Below are 13977 nucleotides of genomic sequence, written 5' to 3'. Positions count from 1 at the left end.
GCCCTATGAGCAGGGCTGCAAAGGAAGGTGGGCTCGGCCCTTCAAGGTGAGGCAGGGCTTGCAGAGTTCCTATGTTCCACCTGGTCCCACCTCTGCACAGGGCATCCAGGATAGGGAGTGGCCCCTGGACGGCATGGGGGTCCTGCTAAGAGCCTCAGATACCTGGCAGGCTTGGAAGGGAGGCACCTGCCAAAACCCTCCAGCATGTGTAGGGGATGGGCTCAGGAATGGCCTGGAGCAGTGAGGCCAGCAGAGGCCTCTCCCAGGCTGGATATGAGTCCCAGGGCTAAACGGGGGAGTCTGGGCTACGTGCCTCCCTCCCTGGCCTCCTTTCTGGGCTCCCTGGAGCCCTCCTGGCTTCTCGGCGGCAGCCTGCTGACAGGGCTCATTCTGCTGCATTTGGGTTTCAGGCTCCTGCCTTGGCCCTTCCCTCCTGTGACTGTCACCCTCCATGTCGGGCAGCTTTGCCCAAGTTAGCCAACAGCTGACAGTTCAGGGCTGTGACTGCCAGGCCACATGGGCAGAGGCAGAGGGCCGAGCTGGTGGGCAGAGGGCAGCTGTCACCTCAACTCAGCTGCCTCCAGGGAGGAGTGACGACTCACATCCTCACCTGGGGTTGACAGGGCTGCTCAGACACCACAGCCTGTGCATGTCCAGGGGACATCATCAGAGGAGCACAGCTGTCACAACTGCTGCACAGCTGAGCGGCTTTAAACAGGAGCAGCAGAGAGACCCCGAGGGGGAGGGGAGTTCTCTCTACTCCACCCCTACCCTCAGCTCTGCATCAGGGAGAGGCGGGGTCAGGGACAGAGCCCAGGACAAATCATGGAAGTGTCAGCCCAGCTCCTGTTTCTGGGTCCCACCAGCTCCCAGCCCTGTGCCAGTCCCCGCACAGCCCAGTGCCTTGGGACTCACGACAGGCCTGAACGCGTCCTTTCTGTTCATGGCAGGCACCTCTGGAGCTCGCTGACATTGGACAATTTGCTCCTGGTCGTGTGCCCATGGAGAGCAGAACGCAGACATGGACGGTGTGTCTGTCCCCACAGCCTACTGCCAGGGCACACTGCAGTTAGGAACCGAGAGGCCAGAGCCCAGCTGCTGCTCTGGGGCCAGCAGCACCCAGCCTTGTGCTGTCCCCATGGATGGAGGACAACCAAGCCTTCCTTCCTCTCCAGCAGCCGCAGTTGCGTAAATGCCGGCCAGGCAGAGTCCCAGCACGCACAGGCGGAGGTCAGGACAGACAGGGGTCATCACAGAGGACCACACGAGGCTGTCACCACCCATGCTGGGACTCACCCTTGCCACATTCCAGACAGTAGGGACAGATGCTGGGATTTATCCTGTGGAATTGAAGTGAGCCGAGGGTGTTTGGACGCCTTTGTTGGGCTATGGAGGTTTCCTTCTGCTCCAGGGTGCTGTGGCATGTTGACGCCCCCACTTCTTGTTCTTCATCCCCTGAGATAACCTCTTGGTTCCTGTTTCCCCTTTTGCTGATGTGGTAAATTTCACAACTATTTCACTTTCTGCACGTGCCTGGCCTTCCTGGGAGGAGCCATGGCTGCTCCTGGCCTGTGGTCTGGGTTAGCTGCTGCTCCATGCCATTTGCTGGTGTTTCCCTGAGAGCTTCTCACACGTCTTTTCTTGCTTTAGAGTTAAACTTATTGTTGTGAGGTAACAATACACTAATTGTGCACAGGTACTCACACCCCCACCCCCGCATATTCCCGCCACACCAACAGACACTCACATTCACACCCATGTGGGCTACACATCCACATCCACCCACCCACGCACACTGCACCACAAACACACTCAACCCACCCCATACCATAAACACCACACCACACACCACATACCCAAAGCACACACACCCACACACCACACACACATAAATAGCAAACACACGTACACCAAAAATACCAAAGACACACCACACATCCCATACACACAACACACACATCACACATCATACACACACCACACACCACTCCCCTTACACACACCCAGCACACCCCACACACACAACATAAACAGCAAACATGTATACACCAAAAATACCAAGCACATACCTACACGTCCCATATCATACACACACAGCTATGGCACACACACCCACCACCCACTGAATGCACAAAGTATACACACATGCCATCACACCATTTCCTTCCCCTCATGCCACACGCACAAGATATACCCATGCAGACACCCACGTATGACACACACAACACATCCAAACACTCTAGTCCTACTGTACATACCCACACCACAGACACAAATAAATAGTAAACACACATACACCACAAACAGCAAACACACAGCACACATCCCATGCACACACACCACACACACAAGCAGCACACTCCCGACTCCTCCACACAACAAACTCACACACTAGACACCACGCACCAGGTACCCTTCCCACACACTTCCACAGCACCCCAACTTATGCCACACACTCTGCACATACACCACACACACATACATATATGCCCCATACACACACTCACACCCCCACATACATACAACACATACCTCCTCAGCTCCCACACCACATACACCCACAACACAACACACACAGATGCATCACTCATGCATATCCCACACACACTACACTCACAGCCCATATACACACCCCACGCACAGATCACACACACATTTACACAACACACAGACCACATATTACCCTCCCCCGCAGACTTCACACACATCAAGCTTCCCACAGCACACCTTCCCACACACACTACACACACTGCACCCACACAAACTACACACACACACCACACGCACCAAACACACTCACACCACATACACACAACACACTCACACACTCCCCACACACATCCTCCCCCACACATACCAAACAAACGCACACTCCATACAAGCATGCACTCATGCACACCACCCTCTGGCTACCACAGGGCCTCCACAGCTCTCACCTCCTACACACACAGAGGAAGGCTCCACCAACATAGCTTCAAGACAGGTCTTTGATGTGAGCTGGAACACATGAGTAGGGGTGGGACAGGGCAGGGAGAGTGAGCTTCCGGTCACAGAAGCCAGGCCCCTAGCCCCTCACCTCCACCCACTCACAGCATCAACAGTTGCTTCTCAGGGCCTTGAAGCCATTCTCCACTGCAAACACATGGCCAGGGCTGTCTGCAATTGCTGTTATCTACAGAAAGCAGAGCTGGCTTGGATCCCCGGCCCAGGGGTGAGGATGCAGCAGACCCCATGCTTTGGGGGCAGCAGAATGCCAGGCTCTAAGAGCCACAGCCTTCTCCAGCCAGCAGTCCACTCTCAGGGAGTGTGGGGGGAGCTCTTCTGCCCTCCCCTCTGGTGTGGTGGGATTTATGTGACATGCTGTCATTTCTGCAATAGTCATGGGTTGGCCCAACTCATTTGAGGCAGATTAGACGACCCTTCTTAGGGGGGCCCTGGGAAAGCCACTGAGACGCCCTTCCCTACTCTAACCCTAACCTGACCACAAGGCTCCATATTGGTACCTGGTTAACCTGTTTGGAATTACCAGGTCTTTCCTATAATCAGCCACACCCAGGGTATAAATGGTGGCCCCCATGCTCCAAGTCCTTTCAGCTTAAGGGAAAGAAGGCATTGAGTATTAATTACCAAAATACAAGGAGCAAAATGCTGATAAATACGAACTGAACTCACTTCTTTGAGAGTGTCCAAAAATGGATGTTTCATCATTGTTCCATCAGTCATAGCAATAATCATGCTGGAAACCTTGTTGTCTGCAGGAGAAGCAAGGAGTGGCCTGCTCAGCAAAGGCCCTGGAAGTGACCTCCAAAAGCTCTGGTGTTGGGAGAAAAGCTGAGTGTTGGGAGAGAAGCTGAGGCAGGGCTTGCATGTCTGCTAGACTTGCTAGCTCCTTGCTTCTAGCACTCTCATTATCTCAAGTGGCTATATGTTTCTCATTCACTTGATACACTGTTTCTTTTCAACCCCTGCATCCTCACCACCTGTTTCTTTGTTTGAGCACCAATAAATAGCATGGACTCCCAGAGCCAGGGCCTTTGCAGCCTCCACACTCGTGATGGCCCCCTGGTCCCACTTTCTGTCTCAAACTGTCTTTTTCTCATTCCTTTGACTCCACCACACTTCATCACTCCCATGATCTGGTGCTGGGTCTGATCACCCTAATACTCCAGGACCCCTGCGGGCTGCTGGGCCCACAGCACTGATCACTCCAGGGCATGGCCAGGTGCCCCTGCCTCATCCTCCAGGGGAGAGGCTGCCAAGAGCCAAGCACCTGCTATCCAGAGACCCCCTAGAGTGAGGGAGGTCTCAGCCGAGCACCCATTTTACAAAGGAGGAGCTCAGAGGGGCAGACGCCTTCTCAACAGGCTGCCTGAACTCTCATCCACTAGCAGCAGTACCACCTCTGCCTGAGGGCAGCTCCAGCCAGGACTCCACAAGCACAGGCCTGTCCCATGGGGAGGGGGAGGAGAAGCTGGGCTCACCTGTGGGCAGAGCCTGTGGGCAGCCCTGCAGGCATCTGTGGGCCCAGGAATACAGGACTCCAGGTCAGTGGCACCTGGGCAGGGGACCCCACGGCCACCTCAATGCCTTTCCCAACCAACCCTGCCTTTTCCTGACAAGAGCTGCAGCCACACAGTGAGGAGGGGAGTAGGCGGCTGTGGACAGCCTTCTGCATCATCTGAGACACATTCAGGGAATGCAAGTTACTCAGAGGGGAAACGAGGAAGGGAGGAGGAAGACTAAGGTGTGTGCAAGGGGGCAAACCCCTTGACTCTTCCCTTTTCCTTTTCACACAGCCCAGCTGGAGGGCAAGCACCTCAGGGTTATGAGCACCAGGGGTGCACACGCAGGATCCCACACAGTTCTCAGTACTCCATGGGGTGGGGGCTTACTATGCTCATTGCACCGGGGAGGGACCTGGAGCTCAGAGCAGGTGAGCAACTTGCTCCAAGAGGCAGGGCAGGTGTGGGCTTGCAGAATCTGCACACAGAGCTCTCTGAGGCTCTCGCCCAGCTGTTTCCCCAGGTGCTTATATGTGGAGTTGAAATTTTCCGTCTGCCGAATTGCCTGAAAGAAAATGAAGAAATAGCGAACCTGGACATGGATGCTCTAAGACCTTGTAAACTAGAATCGATTCTTGGAGCTCAAGGGGTGTATACATTTCTAAATCCTGCCTGCATGGATGTGTGTCCTTCAGGCACCATTTTCTGAAGTTGATCAAGACCCTATTTTATTGTCTTCCTGAAAAAAACTCCAAAAAGGTGGTTGACATGGAAACACATGGACTGTTAAAAATTAGCTCCCTGGCCGGGCGCGGTGGCTCAAGCCTGTAATCCCAGCACTTTGGGAGGCCGAGACGGGCGGATCACGAGGTCAGGAGATAGAGACCATCCTGGCTAACATGGTGAAACCCCGTCTCTACTAAAATACAAAAAACTAGCCGGGCGAGGTGGTGGCGCCTGTAGTCCCAACTACTCGGGAGGCTGAGGCAGGAGAATGGCGTGAACCCGGGAGGCAGAGCTTGCAGTGAGCTGAGATCTGGCCACTGCACTCCAGCCTGGGTGACAGAGCGAGACTCCGTCTCAAAAAAAAAAAAAAATCCTTCTTCAATAAGTCTAAAATAGATCTTTCAACATATTTAACACAAAAATTACAAGTGACAGCCAGCCAGGGTGGCTCATGCCTGTAATCTCAGCACTTGGGAGGCTAAGGAGGGCAGATGGCTTGAGGTCAGGATTTTGAGAGCTGCCTGGCCAGCATGGCGAAACCCATCTCTACCAAAAATACAAAAATTAGCCAGGCATGGTGGTGCACATCTGTAATCCCAACTACTCAGGAGGCTGAGGCAGAAGAATCACTTGAATCTGGAAGGCGGAGGCTGTAGATTGCAAGATTGCACCATTGCATTCCAGCCTGAGTGAGACTCTTCCTCCAGAAAAAAAAAAAGAAATTACTAGTGATAAAAAGCTCTGGGTTAGTGGACTTTGGGGGGTTTTGTCTTGCTTTGGAGTGGTGTTTAAAATAATGGATTATTTTAAATAAGTGGTATTTTAAAATGGGTAAAGTTGGTGTAATTCCTCTGAAAGCATATTAGGTTTTCTTGCTTCACATCCTTCATGACTCTTGGTAGCGCCATATTTTAGATTTTTTATTTCTAATTATTTTTTGATGTCTAATCAATAGACAAAAGTATTGTCTTAATTCGCAGTTTCCTAATTACTAAAGGATTGTTCATCTGTTCACATGATTTTGGGTGATTCGTGTTCCCTCCTTTGTGAAGTGCCTACTCATGCCTGTGTGTCCATTCTTGATTTGGGTGTTTGTCTTTTGCCTATAGATTCATTCACATTCTTTAAATTCTGAATACTTATCCTTTATCAATTGTTGCAAATATCTTCTTGCATGGTGTGGCTTGTTTTTTCACTCTATTTGTTGTCTCTTAGTAAAGCAAAAGCTGTTCATTTTAATCCAGTTGTTTGTCATTTTCTTTTTCTTTTGTTTTGTTGTTGTTGTTGTTAGTTGTTAGTGGTGGTGGGCTGCTTGTTTGCTTGTTTGCTTTCTTTTGTTTTGAGACAGAGTCTCACTCTGCTGCCCAGGCTGGAGTGCAATGGTGTGATCTCGGCTTACTGCAACCTCTGACTCCCAGGTTCAAGCAATTCTCTGCCTCAGACTCCCAAGTAACTGGAATTACAGGTGCCCGCCACCACGCCCAGCTAATTTTTGTATTTTTAGTAGAGATGGGGTTTACCATCTTGGCCAGACTTGTCTTGAACTCCTGACCTCGTGATCAACCCGCCTCGGCCTCCCAAAGTGCTTGTCATTTTCTTAAACTTTAATATTTACTCTATTTTGAATCTTAAGAATTTCTTCCCTGTTACAGGTGAAATACATTTTATTTTACAAGTTTTAAAGATTTGCCTTTCACATTGAAGTCTTGATTCTACCTAGAATTAATTTATAAGTGTGATTTGTGCCAGATATTTGATTTCATTTTTTGCCATGTAGATAACAAATTGTCCCAGCAATTCCATTTTTTCCCCACTGATCTTGTCACTACTTGTGTTTCAAGTTCCATATATATTTGAATCTGTTTTTATTAATTTATTTTGAGATGGAGTCTCCCTCTGTTGCCCAGGCTGTGTAGTGCAGTGGCACCATCTCAGCTCACTGCAACTTCTGCCTCCCAGGTTCAAGCGATTATAATGCCTCAGTCTCCCGAGTAGCTGGGATTATAGGCACTAGGATGTGCAGTGTTCCCTTGGGAACCTGGGATGAATACATGGGATAATGATATATACACATGAGAAATATAGTTTGTGCTTTTCAGATGATTAAATGGGGAGAGAGAAGGGGGTAACCGGAATATAACCTAGACTCACCTGACACATACACACAGTTCTTCACATACACACTGTGCCTGGCTAATTTTTGTAACCTGACACATACACACAGTTCTTCACATACACACTGTGCCTGGCTAATTTTTGTATTTTTAGTACAGACTAGGTTTCTCCATGTTGGCCAGGCTGCCAATCTCTTTATCTATTGACTTGTATTGACAGCATCCATACCACACTATCTTAATGACTATATGGGGGAAGACTGTATTACCGTCCATCACTGTCCCTTTCCATTTAAGGGAAGGACTGTGCTCCCTGCCACGTTCGTGGCAGGTTTTGATTGACCAGTGGAAAATTAACAGAAGTAATGTGTGCCACTTCTGGACAGAAAATGTTTAAGAGTCTAGGTATGACTCAGGTGGCCCCAACAGCCTGGTGCCTGAGCAACTAGGATGTACAGCGTTCCCTTGGGAACCTGGCGTGGATACGTGGGAGAATGACATATACACATGAGAAATACAGTTTGTGCCTTTCAGATGATTAAATGGGGAGAGGGAAGGGGGTAACCGGAAGATAACCTAGACTCATCTGACACATACACAAAGTTCTACAGCAAGTCTTCACACAATATGGTCAATCATCCACCTTTTTTACTTCTGGTAATTGTTGGCTATTTGCTCTTTGACATAAATTTTAGAATCAGCTCATCAAGTCTCCTCTCTCCCAAAAACTTGTTAATGTTTGATTACAGTAACATTAAATGTATGGATTCATTTGGAAGAAACAGGTCTGCAGTAAGAGTTGTCCTATCAGTGAATATGACACATGGCACATGTCCGCTTACACAGGTCTTTTCCAATGCCTTTCATATAAATTCCCCTACAAAGATCTTGACCTCATTTGTCCAGTGCATTCCCAAAATACGCTACATTTTACTACTATTGTAAATGATAATTTAAAAGTTTTTAAACTGTGTATCATATACAGAAATGTACTTACATGTTTATATATTGACCTACCTTGCTAAACTGTCTTCTATGAATTTGTCTGTAGATTCATTTTGATTTCTTGTAAAATATAATTTTTTTTAAAAAAAGAATAAGCATTGTGCTGACTAGTTCTCCAATCCAATGTTGACTAGTGATGGAGGCACTCTTGATTTTAAAAAGAATGTTTCTACCATCACAATTAACAATGATATTCATTGAAAGCTTTCGGTAGAAATTCTTTATCAGATTAGAAAGTTTCTCTACTAATCTTGGTTTGCTACAAGTCACAAACAAGTGTTGAATTTTATCTAAATGCTTTTTCTGGTATTTTGTGATGAACATGTACTTCTGTCCAGTAATCTAAATTTAGTATGTTTAGATACATTAATGCATGCAAAACCAATTTTAAAATGTTATAAATAAACCTAACTTGGCCATGATATTTTTAAAACATGCCATTATAGGGTTTACTCTAATTTAGAACTTTTTGTCTCTCTATGTCCATGAGAGGAGATGCGGTCCATACTTTTTCCGATTTCTGTGCTGGTCCTTATCTGTTTTGGTATTAGGTCATAGGAGACTCATAAAATGCACCTGGAGGGGTTTGCCTCTTTCTCCAGGAAGGACTTTGAAGATGATAAAATGTAATCTGCTCATTGGAATATCTGGTATGGTATCTCCTTGCTGTTTTCTTTTTTGGGAGACGTTAAGCGTATAATTTAATCTTACTGAATGTTATGAATTCTGTCTCCCCCCAAAATGTGTATGTTGTAAGCCCTACTGGTGATGTGGACTATTTTTAGGAACCATAGGGCGTTAAGGAGGAATTAAGGGTTAAAAGGTATAAGAGAGTGAAGGCCTTAATCAAATAGACTGAGTCCTTGAAGAAGAGAAAGAGACACCAGAGTTTTCTCTTCAAGGCCATGCCGAGCAAGGCCATGTGAAAACTCCGATGCAGAACGGTCTCTGTTTTGCAAGCCAAGAAGGAGAAGCTCTCATCAGAGGACCACATCCTGGTGGCACCTTGATCATAGACTTTTCGGCTCTTTTCAGGATTGGAAGCAAAATAAATTTTTTAGTTGTTTAAGGCCCCCGAGTTGTTGGTATTTTCTCGCATGACACCAGGGCAGACAAACACTTCATTTATTTATTTATTTTTATTATATATTTTTGAGGCGGCAGACCACTTTGGTTCACCAGCGCTTGGAGGGCAGTGTGGCCGTGATCTTGGGGTTCACTGCAACCTCTGCTTCAGGCCTCAAGCAATTCTCCTGCTCAGCCTCCAGAGTAGCTTGAGAGTACAGGGGGCATGCCACCAGCCCAGGTTAATTTTTTGCTATTTTTAGTAGAGACAGGGTTTCACCATACTTGCCCAGGGCTGGTCTGAACTCCTGACCTCAAGTGATCGGGCCTGCCCTTGGATCCAAAGCTGCCGGCATGCGCTTTGCCCTAACACTTATTTACGTGTTGTCATTTGCTGTCAAGTTCATATGACATATTTTTCTGTAGGAATTTGAACATTTCTTAGTTGCCTTGTTATTAAAGTTTCAGAATGTTTAATTCTTATATTCTGTGGCCCTATCGTTAGTTAATCTTTTAATTCCTATTATTGGCTTAGCTTGTGCCTTCCTTTTCTAGGCTTCTAGACCAGGGGAGGATATTTTTCATCCTAAGGGGGGAGTTGAAAATTAGCCTTGGGGGGGTTTCCTTCTCCTTTTAAAGTATAAAGCACAGATATGTATACAGGTACGATACTCTTTTTAAATTAAACACACAGATATGTATACAGCATAACATGTATTTAAGGTTTTGTGTTTCTAGTTATATGTGCGAAAAATTTTCATGGAGGTTTAGTGGGGGAGAGGCTATTAAGAAAAATAAGCCTAAAACATTTCCCAGGAGGGGAGGATTATTAATGAAAAAACAAAAAAGGATAGCGAAGCACTGGTCTTGTTTTCTGATCAATTTCACTGTGTATTGTCTATTGTTAGCAAACTTTCAAATAACCTTTGCTTTGTTATTACCTCTCTATTGGTATTTTTTGGTTTTCCTATTTATAGTTATTTATCTTAATATCCGCTGCTACCTTTCCTTTCTGTGAGTTCCTTTGCCCACTCTTTTCTCATATTTTCATTTTGGATTATTTAGCTCGTTTAATTTTCATGCCCTCTTTATTGCAAAAAATTAAACCTAATTAGGCCTCAAAATTCTCTCCTCTAAGTTTCTCTTTCACTGAATTCATAAGTCTTCCTATGTAATATTTTATATCAGTGGCATTTTAATATTTTAATTTCGCGTTTGACTTCTACTTTGATTATATCAATTTTCAACTTCCAATTTTATGTGGGTTTACAAAATTTTTTTGTCATTGATTTCCAACCTAATTGCATTATGTCAGAGACATGGTCTGCTAAGGCTAGTACTTTTTTGAATTTCTATTGAAATCTTCCAATACATGATTTTGGGGGGAGGATTCTTTAGAAGACCATAAAAACCAAGTTTATTACTTGTGTTGTTAAATCTTCTAAATTTTTAGTAACATTGTGTCATCTCGACACGTGCGTGTTGAAATTTCTCAAACGGCATAGGCGGTTATTACAATTTTTCCTTATTAGCTTTATGTTTTTTTTGGTTTTAATTTTTATTGGTGTGTGCACGTTAGAATTGGTTACGGCCCTGTTGGAAAATGCAGTTGATTGGGAAAACTGATCCTGCTTTAAACCCTGCGTCACGCTTTTCTCTATGGCCTGAAGACTCCCACTTCCTTTTGGGATTTTCCAGCATCTTCGTCATATCTCTGTTATCTTTTCCATCCTTCTATGGTTAAACTTTTTACTGTCCTTACGTATTAGATGCTGTCTTTTTAAGTATCTAGCAGTTTTTGTGTTTTGTTGCTTTTTTTTTTTTTGAGACATGGTTTCACTCTGTTGCCTGGGCTGGAGTGCAGTGGTGCGATCTTGGGTTACTGCAACCTCCGCCTCCTGGGTTCAAGACATTCTCATGCCTCAGCCTCCTGAGTACCTGGGACTACAGGTGCGCACCAACACATCCAGTTTTGTATTTTTTTTGGGTGGAGATAGGGATTCACCATGTTGGCCAGGCTGGTCTCGAACTCCTGACCTCGAATGATCCACCTACCTTGGCCTCCCAAAGTCCTGGGATTACAGGTGTGATCCCACAGTGCCCAGCCAATTTCTGTTTAAGAGTCAGTGTCTCACTCTGTTGCCCAAGCTATAGTGCAGTGGTGCACTCATAGCTCACTGTAACCTGGAACTTCTAGGTTCAAGTGATCCTCCTGCCTCCCACAGTCCGGTAAGTAGGACTATAGTGTGCGCCACCACACCGAACTAATTTTGTTTTCTGTGGGTTTTTTTTGTTTGTTTTCTGTTTTGTTTTGTTTGTTTGCTTGTTTGTTTTGAGAGAAAGGTTCTTGCTATGTTGCAAAGACTGGCCTCAAGCAATCCTCCCACATCTGCCTCCCAGAGCTATGGGATTACAGGCAAAAGCCACGGTGCTGGATTGGATTTTAGCAGACAAATTCCGATTTTAAATGGCAAGTTGAGTACATTGTGGGGAGCACAAAACTACACCAATCAGATCTCTGACCGTGGGGAGTGTGACTGGGGAAGGGAGTGTTTTGAAAATCCACTCTCTACCACCACAGTGGGCCACCACATTCACAGAAAGACCACACCCCTCACAGGCTTCTTCCAGCCAGAGGCCAGCAGGCATATGAAGGCAGGCCCATGCCTAGGAAATCTCAGACTCCTCAGATGGCTCAAGGTCTCCCCAGCTGCTTGGATAAACTTTCCTGAAACTGGTCTCCACTCTGAAATTATTCTTTCCTTTTATTTTCAGAAAACTCCCCATATTGGTGATGGTCATTATTTTCCGTATCTAGCCACTCACCTTAATCAGCGTGTTCCCAGCTTCTTTGCTCACCGTCGTTTCTTGAACTCCACTCTTCCAAGTTGTTTCCTTCTTTCTGAAATATACATTCTTGCTCCTTTCATCAAGGTTGTACAGGTTATAAACTCACACTCTGCACATCTGACAATACCTTCATTTTGTGCTCACACTTTGTATTCTAGATAGATACAGAATTCTAGTTTTGAGACACCCAAGGACATATCACTGGTGGCCATGGCAACTTTATCATCTGTTTCACCGCCAGTCTTTCCTGGGAAATCTGTGTTTTGAGCTTGGTGACTTTCAAATTGTTTTATTTATCTTTGATGTTCTGCATTTCGGATTTGATGTCTCTATTCCTCAATGTTATCTCTTCCATAAAAGTAAAGTTATGCTTTAGGACTGTCAGAGGTAGTCAAACCAGAGCGACTCCATTTTGAGTGAGGGCTAGGAAAATGAGTCTGGGACTTGCTGGGCTGCATTCTCAGAAAGCTAGGCATTCCTAGCCTCTAGATGTTCACAGTTAAGGGAACAAATTAACAAAGTTTACTAAACAGATCCAGACTTGGGAGTATCCAGATATCCCAATATCTGGAGAACAAAGGCATTCCTAATTTTGCTTTAAAGATAATATTGATTCTTGCAAAATATAGTAATTAAGAAAATTAATCCTTTATCACAAACTCTTTTGCGGAGCACATCTACCCATCTACACAAGCATTGTACCTAGGATGGGGCTTTACGCCTTTTGCTTTCGGGAACGTCCCACTTTATGGAGTAGCTTTTACTTTCTTAGTAAACTTGCTTTTGTTTTGCACTGCAGACTCGCCCTGAATTATTTCTTGAGTAAGATTCAGGAACCCTCTCTTGGGGTTTGGATGGGGACCCCTTTCCGGTAACAGGACCATCTCTAAGGTTTCGATGTATATTCTGAACCCAACTTCCCCTCCTCAGACTTATGTTTGTTCTTGAGGATCTCATCTTTGCAACAGACCCTCCAAAGCCTATCTTCCAGCACCCACTCACCCCTACCACGTCAGAACACCCACTGAGTGACGGAATTAATGAATGAGGGAGCAGGGACTCGGGGTGGTTTCCCTTTCAGAACTTCAAGAATTCTCCCTTCTCAAACGAAGCCGCTTCGCACCGTGGGCTCAAGCAAGGTAACCCATGCACACTTGCCTGCAACAGCACCAAGAAGTGTAATTACCTGAGACTGTACCCCATCTACCCTCACTCCCCACTGCAGGGGAAACCCCAGGTCCTCCAAATCCCAGCGCAGTCTCCACCTACCCACGGTCATTCCGTCCAGACCATGCCCTTCTGCCCTGGCCCCTCCCACCCTCCAGGGGCAGTTAAGTCCCCGACATCTCTATGTTCTAAGGGTCGCGGAGAAGGGGTCCTGGCAAAGTTCTGAGCGGTTACAGCTGGGGCCAGGGAAGCGGAGGCGTCGGGGCGCTCCCGGAGGAGCTGGGCTCCTTGGGCGCTGGGGAGGTGCGGCTAGCTGGGCCTCCAGGTTGCGCGGGAAGGGAGGGCCGGGAGGCCACGGGGTCCTCGGCGAAAAGGAGCCACAGACAACGGGGCGCATCGCCGAGGCCCCCCTGGCCCAGGAGTGAGAGGTCGGGGAGCCTAGAGCCAGAGGGCGGCAGCGAGACCTGGAGCCGCTTTCAAAGGACGCCCTCGCCCTCCCGCAGGCGCCGGCGCCCGGCCCAGACCGAGCCAGTAGAGGGCGGTCCACC

At 46.9% G+C, this 13977-nt stretch overlaps 1 protein-coding gene across 1 annotated transcript in view; it reads right to left on the bottom strand.

Moving 5' to 3' along the window:
* Positions 1–5180, bottom strand: part of ANTXRL (ANTXR like) — a 35621-nt gene extending 30441 nt beyond the window's left edge. The window contains 7 exon segments of the mRNA XM_017890981.1: positions 2937–2997; positions 3091–3102; positions 3104–3172; positions 3527–3594; positions 3669–3752; positions 5037–5067; positions 5160–5180. Coding sequence (XP_017746470.1) covers positions 2937–2997; positions 3091–3102; positions 3104–3172; positions 3527–3594; positions 3669–3752; positions 5037–5067; positions 5160–5180 — 346 coding nt within the window.
* Between the last annotated feature and the right edge of the window lie 8797 nt (positions 5181–13977).

The sequence above is a fragment of the Rhinopithecus bieti genome, unplaced genomic scaffold (assembly GCF_001698545.2).
Source record: "Rhinopithecus bieti isolate Rb0 unplaced genomic scaffold, ASM169854v2 scaffold_20951, whole genome shotgun sequence".
In the NCBI taxonomy this organism is placed as follows: domain Eukaryota; kingdom Metazoa; phylum Chordata; class Mammalia; order Primates; family Cercopithecidae; genus Rhinopithecus; species Rhinopithecus bieti.
This window is presented reverse-complemented; position numbering and strand designations above follow the sequence as displayed.